The sequence below is a fragment of the Alexandromys fortis genome, unplaced genomic scaffold (genome assembly GCF_014885135.2).
Source record: "Alexandromys fortis isolate MF-2015 unplaced genomic scaffold, M_Fortis_MF-2015_v1.1 scaffold_25, whole genome shotgun sequence".
Lineage (NCBI taxonomy): Eukaryota > Metazoa > Chordata > Mammalia > Rodentia > Cricetidae > Alexandromys > Alexandromys fortis.
In genome coordinates, this window is record NW_026067904.1 from 13,447,447 (window position 1) to 13,462,856 (window position 15,410).

Here is a 15,410-nt window from a genome sequence, read left to right on the forward strand (position 1 = left end):
ATCCCGCGCCTTCACACCTTCCTCTTAGGGTTGGGTCCTGAGCGCACGCACTGGGAGAGCCAAGCGAAGCCTTGATTGTTGTTCCTCTCTCCCCTTCACACCCTTCCCCATCCCGGCCACACCCCACACCCCTACTCCACCCTGCTCCCCCTCCCAACCCCCACCCCTGTCTGCCAGGTTGGAGGAGGGTTTAAAGCCAGGTGCCCGAAGTCAGCTCGCCATGTCCAGATCCGGTGACAGGACCTCCACCTTCGACCCCAGCCACAGTGACAACCTGCTGCACGGCCTGAACCTGCTGTGGAGGAAGCAGCTATTTTGCGACGTGACCCTGACGGCCCAGGGCCAGCAGTTCCACTGCCACAAGGCCGTGCTGGCCTCCTGTTCGCAGTACTTCCGATCACTCTTCTCCAGCCACCCCCCTCTCGGGGGAGGGGTCGGCGGCCAGGACGGCTTGGGGGCCCCCAAGGACCAGCAGCAGCAACAGCAGCAGCCACAGCAGCAGCCTCCACAGCAGCAGCAGCCGCCGCCACAGGAGGAGCCCGGGACTCCTTCCTCCTCCCCCGACGACAAGCTGCTGACCAGTCCCCGAGCCATTAACAACCTAGTGCTGCAGGGCTGCTCGTCCATCGGGCTGCGCCTAGTGCTTGAATACCTCTACACGGCCAACGTGACCCTCTCCTTAGACACCGTGGAGGAGGTGCTGTCGGTCAGCAAGATCCTGCACATCCCTCAGGTCACCAAGCTCTGCGTTCAGTTCCTCAACGACCAGATCTCGGTGCAGAACTACAAGCAGGTGTGCAAGATTGCCGCACTGCACGGCCTGGAGGAAACCAAGAAGCTGGCCAACAAGTACCTGGTGGAGGATGTGCTGTTGCTTAACTTCGAGGAGATGCGTGCCCTGCTGGACTCGCTGCCGCCCCCCGTGGAGTCGGAGCTGGCACTTTTCCAGATGTCCGTGCTGTGGCTGGAGCACGACCGTGAGACCCGCATGCAGTACGCGCCCGACCTCATGAAGCGCCTCCGCTTCGCGCTCATCCCCGCCCCGGAGCTGGTGGAGCGGGTCCAGTCGGTGGATTTCATGCGCACCGACCCGGTCTGCCAGAAGCTGCTGCTGGACGCCATGAACTACCACCTGATGCCCTTCAGGCAGCACTGCAGGCAGAGCCTGGCCAGCAGGTAGGAGACAACAAAGAGGAAGGCGGGGTGGGATGTGGGGAGCTGGAGAGGCCGGAGGGAGGGGAGGGGGCAGGAAGGAGGGGAGAACTGGGTGGGCTGGGCGGGAGGTTCCCGCACACGGAAAAACCATCTCAAACAATTCAGTTGGCTTGGGGAAAGTTGATTTCAGAGTGTCAGGAGGGGCAACAGGGACCTGGCCTAACAGCATCCCTGAGCGCTTGAATGCCCAGGTTCCCAACTCTTCAGGGCAGGAAACACGATTGCAGACTAGGGTTGAAATGGTACAAGTAGGTGGGGCCCAAAGGCCTGGGCACTTTGGAAGAGCAACTCTGGACACATTTGTCAGTCAGATCTTGTTCGGCACCTCAAGGTGGTCTTGTTCACCGAGGAGGAGCCTGTGGTGTCAACCGAACTTTCTCTTTTCTGCTTTGGGCCAGGAGGGACTTCCAGGCAGTGCCAGCAAAAGAAAATCTCATAGTCTTCCTGTCACGCACTCAAGCTTTTACTATTTGTTTTGGTTCTCTTCTGTGACTGAGCTCTGCTCTCTTCCTAGACTTCCTGGAACTCCTAAAAGGCATTGTCTATCCCTGTTGTTAGTTCCAACGACCGGCATCCCATGGTCAAGCAAACTTTTCTATCCTCCACAAAGCCGGTCCTTCTCACTTTGTGAAAGAGAGCAAAGCTACCCAGTTGAGGGTGGTGCGCTGAGCCTTGCTGCTAACCCCCTTCCCCGAGAAGAGGGAAAGGACAGTTGGTGTTTGAGAAGGACTTGGAGCAGAGTCTGCTCCTCCAGTTTATCCGTGTGCCTAGCAGGAGCGAGTCACAGACAAGCTAGGAAACTGTTGATGCTGTCTGCCATGCTGCGCACAGCATTTCATGTCCAAAGGGAGAGAGAACGGATGCTTTGGTACAGTGCCGCAGATGAGATGACTGCGGAAACTGACAACCGTGTTTGATTGGCTCCACTTCTAAAACCCTTCCAAATGAGCCCTAGCAAAGGGCTCCTTTCTGTTCTTGGACATGAGGCATGGTATCCCCCGCTTTTCATGATTAAGCATCCGGGTCTCAGATGCCAGGCCACGGAGACTAGCATAAACTTTCAAGTCGTACATGACAAAAGGGCGTGACTTGAAAGTCTGCCAAGGCATAGTCCCATTCAGATAGATGCCAGGGTCATGGGGAGCACTCCAGGAAACCTTAGGAGAGTGGATGTTTGGATTTTTTTATCATATTTCTACTAGTCTGAGGCTACAGAAATGTAAAGGAATACAGCATATTAACTGCATTTGTCTGGGCAGCACTACTGTTAAGTTTGGGTCAACTGGAGGAATAAGAACTCTTGAACTTGTAACAAATCCTGTAGGTAGACTTTTTGAATAGCTGTGGGAGATGCGTCTGTGTGTCGTGATGTCAAAAGATGTCTATACCAGAAGCAGCAATGCAAACCTCTCATACTTCAACAATGAGCACATGAGTCCAAGTCAGAACAAAATAGAAAAATGGGTTATCTTGGGTGTGTTTCATATGTCTAAGGATCAAAATAACATGCTCACTGTGAGGGACAAGCATGCCAAAGGGCATTGGGGAGAAACATTCCACCGTGTGAGATTTTATTGTTTCTGAATGACCTATAACTATATTCATTAGTGCATAGTCTACACAGTCAAGAATTCAGACAACATAAACTCTTGAGACTGCCTTTTACATTTAAAAAAAAACATGTATAATTTAGGATAAATCAGAAAGCCAAAGAGGATAATAAATTTAAGATTGAACTTGTCCTAAGAGCAATTTGGGCAGAGAAGCTTTGTGCATTAGATCTGGTAAATAATTTCTGGCGTGCACAGCACACTGTTGTATGTTAGTATGTCCTAGGATTCAATGTCAGGGGAGTTCACTTTTAAAAGGCAAAATCTTAGGCAAAGTCCTACCTTAGCCTGGAATCAGCACACCAGCTGGGACCTGCTGGCTCTGCCCTGGTGGATAGCCAAGATACCAAGCTGCCTGGCTCCGTGACAAGACCTCCCAGCTTCACTGGGCCACATCATTTGAAGGCTATGTAGTGGTGTCTGACCACTGAATGCTTACAAGTGTCACGGATGCTGCAGGGACCTGATACTTCTGCAGTAGGAGGAAAACTGTATCTTCCCTTAAAAGGGGAAGAGATAGAAAAGAAAATAGTTCACCAAACCTTCTGGCAACCTCAGTAACATAATTTCTACTCCATCCCACTATCAGTAGCTGTGACATTTTCCATTTCAGGGAACAAACACATTATTATAATTTTAATTCACAGAAGAATGAAAAATTTTAACTTGAGTGTAAACAAAAATGTCCATAAGCTAAAAAGCCTTTAGAATTCCATGAGCCCTACGTTACAGCCAGTATGATAGAAAACTGTTTTCTCAGCCTCGCGCAGAGGTCAACGGGAGGTTAGATATGTCACCGTACTGTTTCTGAGATCACACCACTTTGCTGAAGACAGCTGAACAGAAGGGCATTTTGTTTATTACTTTTCCTCTATCTGTCATTTTTAGATTCCAAATATGAAGACATGCCTCAAATTTAAAGAGAAAAAAAGGGGGAGTTGAAATTGACCAGTTGATCATAATGAATGTAAAATACAAACAAATAGAGTAGGTGAAACAAATTCACGTGTTTAAAACATACACTGTATCTGTGGAAAGTAAAGATTTTGATATAATAAAATAAAACATGACTTTAAACATGATTAAGTAATTCTGAATTTGTCTTATCTGGAAAAATGAGCAGTCAAGGTAGACTATAATATAGGAAAAATGGAATCAACTTTGTATTTTTCTCTAGTTGCTCAGTTTTTCTGAGTATGTCATTTGAACTCAGGTTCATATTCTGTTTTAATAAAGTAGGCATTAGTACAGTAAGTGAAATAAGAAGCTTGTGTCCCCGTCTTCAAGTAATTGGTAATTTAAAATGACAAGACTTGACAAAAGATATGAAATTTTAGACAAGAGGAATAAGTCCTAGTGGTTTATTGCACGGCACAGTTAATAAAAACATATTGCTAAATTAGGTTATAGACCTTAACATTCTCATAAAAAATGAGAGGTAATCAAATAATAAATACATTTCATAGCCTAACTTAATCTTGGTCCATTATATCCATATATCAAAATATCAAATTATGCCCTAAGATAGAAATCTTCATCATTTTTATCAGTGTTTATTCTTTTAAATTTTGAAGATGGCAGGACTTGAATACCCGTAAAGCATTTTGAAATCTGATTTCTTGGCTGTTGTCTTTAGGTTTAGTAAGAGATGAGAATATTTTTCTTCATTTCAAGAAAAGTATGAAGTAAGCTCTGGGAAAGTTGCTGGGGAAGTCACTACTAAAGTCTTGTACAGTGCAAAGATCTCTCGGAAAGAAGTTAGCAAAGAAGAGTAGCTAGCTGAAGATGTGTAGTGGAAAATAAACTGAGTTACATGTCCACTTACAGTCCTGAAGACCTCAGTCTAAATTAGCTTAAATAACCAAAAGTTTCTTTTTTTTCTTTGTATTTTTTTAAATCTTAATGCACGATTTAGTAATAATTTCAGATTGGACTGAAGTAGTTAACTTTTGTCTGTATTTTCATTGCAGCTTCCACATCTTAGTTAAATGAAGGTTATACTTACTGACAGCTAAATGAACTGAGGTTATGACATAAGAAAGGAGATGTGGGACACTTCATTTGTGTGTTGGCCAGGCTATAGTTACTGTGGACACTACACAGGAAGCACCTACAGTGGAAAACAGGCTTGAAGATAATAATGCAGCCAACATATTGTCCTTTATAAAGCCCCATACTGAAATGTATCTTCGAGCAATTATATTGCATAAAAGACAGAAAGCAACCATATGAAGCTTTTACTTTCCACCTAGCATGGTCTATTTAAAGATTATGCATTAGTTAATGTTAGAATCTATTTAGACGTTAAGGGTCCTAAGTATCTGATTCCCGAAATGCCTTAAAAGGCTGAAAGGCAATGGCTAATATGCAAGGGTTAGTTCCCAGCTCTGATGCCTACAAACTGACTGCAGGACAGTAGCTTTACTGGCTCTCTTCCTAAGAACGGTGTGACAGACTCTGCAAAGCAACCGATCTGCATTCTCTAAACTGTTGTTTCCCTTTATGCCAATTTGATACCCCCAGATTAGAAGTCGTTAGGTAGTTAGATTTTGTATCAGAAGTTATTCAACCATTTACAATACAATTTGTTTATTATCTGAAACAGGGCCATTGATTGCAAAATTATATCACAGGTATGGGAGGCCAACAGTTCTCTCCTACAATCCAAAGGCAATTAAAAACATACTGATGTATTTTCTCCACATAGATGACTTGCTGACAAAAATGGACATTTTCAAATTTTATTTCATGCTTGGATTTCCTCCTGTGTACAAGCATATTGAGGTTCTCTCATTTACTTGGCTAATTTATTAAGTATCTAAAATTTCTTAACAGAAAAACATGGTCAAAATTGTGTTGCTTTAATTAAGTGTGGCAGCTCACGCCTGTAATCACAAACACTTAGAAGGCAGAGGCAGGAGGATGATGAGTTTAAGGTCAGCTTGAGCTACACAGCAAGACCTCACCTCAAAACAAACAAACAAACAAACAAATAAATAAATGACTGTAGCTACTTATACCATGTGCTGTTTAAAACACTTCACAAACATTAACTTTTATGTTCTTATCATTAGCCTGATTTTAAAGATGAAATAGTTGATGTTCAGAGACATTAAGCTTGGTGGCCAAGCTTGCACAACGAGGTTAAACAACCACGCAGCATGGCAGCTGGGTCTGTCTTGTTCTATACACTGTGCACTTCTTGCTATAACCATCTTTACCCGAGGCTGCTATTCTGTGACTGACCTTGAACTCACATCTAGACTTAAAGCTTTCCTTTTGGGAAAGGTCCAACAGCAATGAACCTGACTTTAAAAATGATTAGGAAGGATTAAGGATGTAGCTTGCAGCACACACGTGAGTATTAGATTCCTAACAATCACAGAAAAGCTGAATGGGACAGTGAGTGTTTATAATCCTAAAACCAGAAAGTCAGAGAAAGAGAGAGACAGACAGACAGACAGACAGACAGACAGTCAGACAGACAGAGAATGTGACAAGTGGCTTTTGCTGCCCAGTCATGTTATCTGAATTGGTGAGTTGGAAGTTCAGAGAGAGGTATTGTTTTGTTTTTTTAAAAAAAAAATGACCAAGGAAGACACCTGACATTGGCTCCTGGCCTGCACATGTATGTGCACACAATATACACATGAACACATATGGGCACAAACACACAGATATGCACACATGCATAGAACACACATATGCACACACACACACAAACACGAACTCAAAGAGAAGTATCCTTCTTGTTATCAGCAACCCTTTTTTATAAAAAGGGTTCGAGTAGATTTTTTGGCTTTGTGGTCACCAGCCCACTGTTCCAATAACCCTGCTCTCTTGGTACAAGAGTCGCACAGATGGTGAATCAGTGACTAAGTACAGGTATGCTGCAATACAACTGCCTTTGGAAATAATGAGCGTTTGTTCATTCTCAGGCCATTATTTTTGACCACTTAGAAGCATGCGGACTATCCTCAGGTTTGGAGCTTCACAAAACTAGGAGGCAGGACACTTTACTCATTGGGCTATGGTTTGCCAACCTCTGTTATAGACACTTTCATTGTATCATTGAACAAAAATGGACAAAAACTAACAGACATGGTGACACACTCCTGTGATCCTAACATTCAGAGGACTGAAGCAGGAGGTTTGCTACCTGTTTTAGGCCAATCTGATGGAGTAGAGAGCACCAAGATAACCAGGACTATATAGTAAGACCCTGTCCCAACAACACAAAACAAATCAAACAAATAAATCACCTTATTCTAATGAAAAGATTCCCCATTAGTCTAACTCTGCCTTCCATTTAGAAAGGTTTCATGACTAATTCTATCATTCCAGGTTAGAATTCCATGTTTTCACAGCAAAACTTAAGAACCTAGTAGCAATCCTAGACAGCTATAGCATGAGCAATCCAAAAAAAAAAAAAGACAAAGAAAATGAGTGAATTATTAGATGTCCCTCTTTCTCTAGCATATAAAATCCAGAACCTGCAAATGGCGAGCTTTCCTACATCTCCCTCTGTCTATCTGTCTCTCGTCCACCCCACCACCAGCTCATCTATTGCTTGTGGTAACTACCACTAATTAAACAACTACTAAGCACTTCACATAATACTTCTATTGTTCACATGTAAAAAACTCTTTCAGCCTTATTAGAGACCGGGAAATAGACGTATGATTTGCCAATCATCTGAACAGTATTGATCTGTAAATATTCATTGTGGGAACAATACCAAGTTGCTGTGAGTGTGTATTGCCCACATGACTAAAATCAAATGCTGATCTATACCTTCTACACATTGGCTTCACCTCGCCACGACAGTAATTAAAGTTTACAACTTTATAACCCTTGCAGCTTTCTGGTCAAGGGAAAAGAAAGAAAATTCACTAGAAAGCTGGAATCCCAGCCTACTGGTCTACCACATTTTAACTCTAAGTCCTGAGTATGGAGCTTGAAAGTAGATGAGCCATTGCATTTCAAACACTCAGGAAAACTTTCAGTCTAAGTATGAAAGATAATAATAAAAATACAGCAAAATTCTGGCTGTGGTGGTCCATTCCTTCAACCCCAGCAGTTGGGAGGCAGAGTCAGGCGCAGATCTCTGTGAGTTCAAGGTCAGACTGGTCTACAGTCTACAGAACAAGTTCCAGGACAGCCAGAGCTGTACAGAGAAACACTGTCTCCTGTCTCAAAAACAAACAAACAAATAAACAAAGAAAATACAACAAACTGCACAGTTCGAGCTTGAATAACAAATCACCTTCTCAGGATGCTTTGGACTAGAGCACTTGTGTGTCAGCCTTGTTTTGTTTGCAGAGGGGCCAGCAACAGAAGTTTATTCATGTGAATGATTCCTAAAGGAGTTGTATTCAACAGGCACAACAAGCCAGAACTATAAAAATGCCCACACACTTTAACAATGTAAAACAACATTAACCCCTTGGAAGTGCTTTCTGATTATATTTTGTTTCAAGAAAATCATTTTATTAACTGTCTGCCATAACTGCTTATGCCTTCCATCATTCTAGAATCTCCAGGAACACTCATTTCCTATGCCCTTTGTATTAACTTCCAAGCCATTTCATGATACTTAAATTACCAGTGATGATACCTTTTTCTTTCAAAAAAGAAAAAAAGAAAGAAAGAAAAAGAAAGAAAGAAAGAAAGAAAGAAAGAAAGAAAGAAAAAGAAAAATCAATGGTATGCTGATATAAAATAAGTAGGAAGAACTGTTGGTTTTACTATATATAACATACAGGATATAGCTTTCTTTTTACTGAAAATATCAGAGGATTCTATCTGTTCACAAATGATGGGAATGGGTTAAAATGGTTTGCAGTATTAGAAGGAAAACAAATGAAGACAGAAAGTTGACAGTAGAGGGAAGATAGAAGTCATGGGAAAGGGTGAAAGAATAAGAAGTAATAAGAAAAATACAGAGAAACAGAAGTCATTAAGAGACAAACTATGCAAAGAAGAAAGACATGAGGATCAATAGTATAGGAAGGTGGGCAAGGGGACTCTAGAGGTTAAGGATTTGGTTTTACTCAGGTAAATACAACTCAAGAAACATTTGAGTACCCACACACTCAGTCTTACATACCTTAAAGTTATCAACAGAATCCATTGCCAAGCAAAGAACTGCTATTTCTTAATAACGAAAAGATAATGTTTACAAAGGACAGTCATGCTATCTTATCCTCTGTGATTTGATTCAGTTCAATAATTATAGCTGTCTAATAGGTGTGTTACATCATTAAAGACTAAATGACTACGATATGTCATTTAAAAAGCAACCCTTTATTCTTTTGCTTCGTCTGTGCTTCAGATGACTTGTGTGGTCATTTTAGAAGTGTCAGAGATCAAAGGTGACAGACAGCTTTGTCAAACATAGACGATGCAAAGTGTATTTTATGCAAAACTGGCTCCCTTCCCAGCATCCTTTGAGCTGAAAAGCAAGGTGACATTTGCTACCTTGGGTGGCTTCTCTAAATCTGCACGCATGAGTGGGTCCCACCCACAGAGAGAATTTTGGGTGAGGCACTGCAAACTATCACTAAGAAAAAGCTGTGCTGGGGAATATCAGTTCAACTCCACGCTGAGCTCCAACGCACAGAGCTGGACAAGATGGATACATTCCTCAGCTTCTGTAGCTTATAGGAAAAAGAAAAAAGAGAAAGGGGGTCAGGGGACACGGGTTAATCAGACTGGTGCTAGATCAGCACATAGCAAATGCCTTTTTTGAGGACATGGTAGAATAGAGGGTCATTCCCATGTCTGGCTAGTCAAAGAAGACTTTCTCAATAGACAAGATAGAAGATGAGCCTTGAATGATTAGCTCTCCAGGGGGACCTGGTGACAGGTATAGGGGAAGCTAGGAGTGTGGGTAAGGTAAAGCAAGGCAAGCATGGGCAAAGCCCGCAGCAGAAGAGATGGGCACTTTCCAGGAACCAAAAGAGATTACATATATCTAGAGGCTGCAGAAGAGATTTCTCATCACAGGGAAAGATGTAGCCCCTGTGTAGGAGCAGCTACCACAGAGGCTCATACACTGGAAAGTCAGTGTGCTTTTCAGTTGAACTGTGAAACTAGGCAAACAATTATGCAAATGTTGTTGTTTTGGAATTCACAGAGCTAAATTACTGTCTTTGCTCCACTTTAGCGGAGTTCTGCATCCAGAAAATGGGCTTGTAATATAGTTCGATTTCCCAACGTTCTGGTTTAGAGCAACTAGTTAATAAAAATACAGAGCAGCAACACATAAAGAAAGAAAAGAAAGGAGGAAAAAAGGAAGGAAAATAAGACGTACACACACAATGCTACTAAAAATGATCTCCAGAGCAAGTTCCAAGACAGCCAGAGCTGTTACACAGAGAATTTCTGTCTCAAAAAACAAACAAACAAAAGTATTTATAACTGACTTTAAACCCAAATTTTTCCGAATACACTTTAGCCTATCAAAACAACTCTAGGAGGCATTTGTAATTTTATCTACAACACGAAATTTTCAGACCAGAAGAAGGAAGTAGAAGAGACCCAAAGGTGAAACCAAGGACATGAGCAGGTAACAGGGTTAGAATTCCCGGTGGCTTCAACAACGGTCTTTATTCAATCCATTAGAGAGGAATGTGACTTCTAAGATACCAGAGTTTATAGGAAAGAGTTCTCTTCTTCTAGTCTCCTACACTTCAACTGCAGACTCCATCCACATCTCAAGTCCGGCTCCTCTCCTCCCAGAGTGCCTCTGAGCAGGGCTGGCGAACTGCACCTGTGCAGGCACGCTCAGCCTCTCGGACCGTCTGGAGCCTGGCTCACTGGAGGCTGCAGAGAAGTGAACTGAAGAATTACAGTCGGTTTCACTTCCCTGCCTTATGTCCCTTCAGGTGCCTCCGAAGACAGGCAAGGCCAGTGAGACGGAGAGGGGGAGGAAGACAGACAGCATCAGCACCCAAAAAGGAGGCCCTGAAAACAGAACCGTGGAAAAATGCGGACGGGAGGATGCGTGCCTGTGTCTGTCTGAGCCCCCAGCTAGTGTTTGGTGGCTTCTGGTTTCCATACAGTAACTTCTGTGACATTTTAAGAAAATCAAATGGATGTTTGCATTGGAAATGAAGTGCTGGTCCATTCTTAGTCTGGTATGGAGTGGGGGATTTCTCGAATTGGGAGGGTCAACTTGTTGCCCAAACGAAAATAGCCTTATTTATAAACTCCCACTTCAAACAAAGCAACAGACTGTAATTTAGCCCTGTTGTTCAGCATCTCTTAAAACCAAAGGACCACAAACATTCTGTGCAAAATGAAAGGACTGCAAGAGAGGAGATAAAATATGGAGTCGGGAGGGGAAACTTTGGAAGGAACATTCAGGCTGCACACATGCGATTGGCCCTCTGCTGATTCTCTTTCCCATGCTTTCCCAGGGGTTGGCTGGGGCCATGAAGCATCCTAGTCAGCACCGGAGTATTGCAGAGGCAGAAGTCTGTGCCTACTAGCACAGACCAATTTGGTAGATTGGTTACTATAGCAACTGTACCATCCCTGTCAGTGGCAATTTCTATAATCTCTCTTTTTTAAGGCTTTCTCGGGCATCTGTTCCAAAATGACAAAATGGAGAAACAGAGAGATGACACAGGAGAGACACAGAAAGGTCAGGTTTATAGTGTAATTATCCTAAACAGTTTGTGACATACTCCACGAGACCTAAACATCGGACAGACGTGGGTTCAAATCCCACCTCAATCTTGTATATGCTGTCTCTACCTTGGGTAATTTATTTAACCTATTTTTAGCTTTTTCTACCTACAAAAGACACATAATATTGGTCACTTTGCTTCAAGGCTGAATGTTTGGGCCCTAAATGCACTACATAGGTATCTTGGCCTATGAAGCCTGGCCAAGAAGTCTTGAGTCTTCAGTGGGCTTTATCTTAAGGAAGAAGCTCTATATGCGCACACTATTTAGTTGTGTTTCTTTTCCCTTTTAGGTAGGACACATAACCTATCTAGCACAGAAACCATAGCCTTAGTCTCACCACTGTGCTGCCAGCAAGATGCCTCTGCAGAACATTGCCTGTATCTCCACTGTCTCTGGATTTATATTATCTTCATTTTATCCACCTTTAAGTTGCCAGAAGTGCCCTGGTTCATCCCACAGTCAGTTCTGTCCTCTTGATCTATGTCGGCAGTCAGAAAACCGGACAAAACATGGCAGCTTCATAGATAACAGGTTTAAGAAGTAGTAACTTACACAGTATATGTACAATTTGCCCATCCAAAGTCGATCATTTGATGGGTGTATTGTGTTAGAAGACATCACCGCAACTAACTTCAGCACATTTTAATCATTCCTCTCACTCCTTGAATTATCCCATACCTGTTTGCCATTGGTCCTCATTGCTCATGAGCACTGTCTCCCCACCCCCACAGCACCGTGAGCATCCAAATACTGTGTGATTATCCCCTGGAAAACCTAGCCAGAAATCTTTAAGGTGCCTAACCACCAATCTAACTTTGGTTTTCATAGATTTGTCAGTTCTGACATTTCACTTAAGAAAAAAGGAGAAAATACGTAGTCTTTGATAGGCTTATTTAATGTGGCATAGCATATACATATATCTGCATTGTAACATGCAATGTATGTTACTTTGTATGTTATAATGTACAATTGTAATACATTAGTCCTTTATATACCTGAACAGTAATCTGTTGCAAGCATATGCCAGGCTTTGTTTTAGGTTAGTTGACAGACATTTGGACAATTACGAACTACACTGCTATACGCTCCCATCTACACATTTTTATGGAGCTACGTTGTTGGGTTTTTTGCTTTGTTTTTAATATTTGTTTTACTTTTTGCGTATGCACACATGTCTGAGCGTATACATGTGCATCATATGCACGCAGGAGCCTGTGATTATCACAAGAGGCACAGAGTTCCCTAGAAATGGAGTTAACAGAGACATCGAGCTTCCAGGTGGGTGAACCTGAGTCCTCAGAAAGAGTAGCAAGTGTTCTTGACCATTGTGCTCCAGGCCCTGGACCTGCCTATCTGTCTACGTTTTTATTCAGCTATGAGTAGATTTGCTTCTGCCTCAGCTACTAAAACAAGGTGAGCCTTTGGAGGGGCTGTGTGCCATTTCGCATGTGTTCAGCAGCGTGTGGAGTTGCAGTTTGCCCACAACCTCAGCCACACACTTGCATCCTTTGCTATGGACGCCCCGGCGAGTGTGAAATGCTGAGTCACCGTGGTTGGTATTTCCTTACAGGCCAACACACTGAACGCCTTTCATTTGCATGCTGCTCACATAGTCCTGAGAAATGTCTGTCCGGGGCCTTTGGTCATTGTCTGGCTGTGGTAGTTGTCTTTTCAATTCTGAGTTCCCGGGGGTCCTCACTTAGAGACCCGAAGTCGCAGCTGAGGCAGCTTTCTGCAGGAATTGGGGCTTGCTGCTGACAAAAGTTGCAAAGAAAATTCATGTGCAAGTGTTGTGGACATTGTCCTATAGGCTCCTCTTTGGCACAGGTGACTCAAAAATATTGGTGTTCAGTGTGACCACAAAAACCATTCATGACCGATGTTGGTATTGTTTGTTGTGTGACTATTCTGGCTTTGATGGTTGGGCCAGCGTATTTCTCCTGCTAGTCTTAGCTAACTTAGCAAAGCCTTAATTGGAAATTAAATTATTTATCACACAAATCATTTACTTAAATGCCCTTAAAGACGCACAAGTATTTATTCCAACAATATTTGTGGAATCATTATTCCAGAGAAATGAAGCGCATTTCTTTGATTGCTGAGACTTATGAGACTCACTCCAGGTTAAGAAGAAATAATGTCAAAAGAAAACAAAATTAAATCCAGATTTTCTGAGTTTAACAGAGATGCAGAAACATTCCTTGTGGGTACCAACAAAGAAAGGCAAAACACTAAGCTTTTAGTGGTGGCCGACCCCCCCTGCTGACAGCCCCCACCCCCTACCTCACCCCAACCCACCCCCCACCCCCCACCCCAGTCTACCAAGGCAGGTGCTGAGCTGGAAAATCTAAGTTCACCATAAGAATAGCTTGGCGGCTTCCTCTCTGGTACAGTCTCTGCAGGTTCCTCGGTCCCGCCCTCAGGACAAAAGAATCTGTAGATTTTTAAAAGAAATGACTTTTCCTGCTCTTGCTACCTGAGGTACAGTAGTACCACTGTGACTGGAGTCTGTGAGAATATCAGGGCAAGGCATTTTCTGAGGCTTAGTGCTAATTTTATGAGGTTTAGTGTTACTATTTCTAGACGGAGCAATTTCTGTTTTGATGATGAATCGTTATGAACAAATAATTTTGTTTTCTGTTAAAATGCACACTCTAACATTAGAAAAATGGGGTCTTGATCAGTTTGTAAAGTACGTGCCTATTATGCACGGGGTTGGCCCACATCTGTAATCCCAGAACTGGAGAAGTAAAGGCAAGAAGATCAGAAGTTCAAGGTCATCCTTTGCTACCTACAAAAATAAAATGTCAAGGCCAGCCTGGGCTATATGAAACCCTGACTCAAAATAGATAGATAGATAGATAGATAGATAGATAGATAGATAGATAGATAGATAGATAGATGATAGATAGATAGATAGATAGATAGATAGATAGATTTTTTTTAAAAAATGGTACTGTAGGCTACTTTCATAGTTCTGAGTTTGAGATGTCGGGAAATTACAATTTAAATATGATATGTTGGGAAATTACAATTTAAATACTCTTTATCTGGACATTCAAGGGAAAAAGTATTCATTAAAAGTAAATGATGACAGTTTTTTTATATTACCTACTTATGCTAAGAAAGCAACTAATCTGTAAATAAGTCAGGTTTTGCTATTGCAATGGTTTTGTGGTTGGTTTGAGGGGTGGGGTTCGTTGTTGATTCAGTCTGTAGGGAACATGGGTCCAGCCTGGACAGAGGTTGTAGAGACATCGCCCAATTCCAGACAGAATGCCTAGAATCATGAAAAGCCCTAACCCAGCACTCAGGCCTTCAAGTGAAAACAGAAGACGGGAGAAAGCAAATGCTACAAAACTAAAATATTTAAACACCATTTTTAATGCATTGGAAGAAATTCAGGGCTGAGATTCTCTAGAACTAGGGAGTGGCAGGCAGAGGTAGCAGGAGGAAGACAAATGAAACTGGATTCCTAGGAAGGCGGTATTCCCTGTGCAGCAAAGAACTGTGGATCATAGGGTCTCACAGCGACTGAAGTGGCAATCTCAGAGCCTGCGTGACTCTGTACTAAGTACTCTGCAAATATGTTATGGTTGTTTAGCTTGGTGCTTTTGTGGGACTCCTAACAGTGGGAGTGGGAGTGCCTCTGACTCTTGTCTCTCTTGGGAACCTTTTCCTCCTACTGAGATGCCTAGCCTAGTCTTGTTATGAGAGTTTGTGCCTAGTCTTATTGTAACTTGTTATGTTGTGTTCAGTTGATATCCTTGGTAGGCCTGCTCTTTTCTAAAGAGAAATGGAGAAGAAGTGGATTTGGGGAAGGGAGTGGGCCTGGAAGGAATGAGAGAAGGGAAACTACAATTAGGATTTGTATGAGAGAATAATAAT

General features: G+C 42.6%; 1 protein-coding gene across 1 annotated transcript in view; it reads left to right on the top strand.

Moving 5' to 3' along the window:
* Positions 1 to 220: 220 nt before the first annotated feature.
* The window catches only part of Klhl14 (kelch like family member 14), a 107,184-nt gene continuing 91,994 nt past the window's right edge, over positions 221 to 15,410 (top strand). The window contains exon 1 of the mRNA XM_050135067.1: positions 221 to 1,176. Within this exon, the coding sequence (XP_049991024.1) occupies positions 221 to 1,176 (956 nt within the window). The remainder of the gene's footprint in view (positions 1,177 to 15,410) is intronic.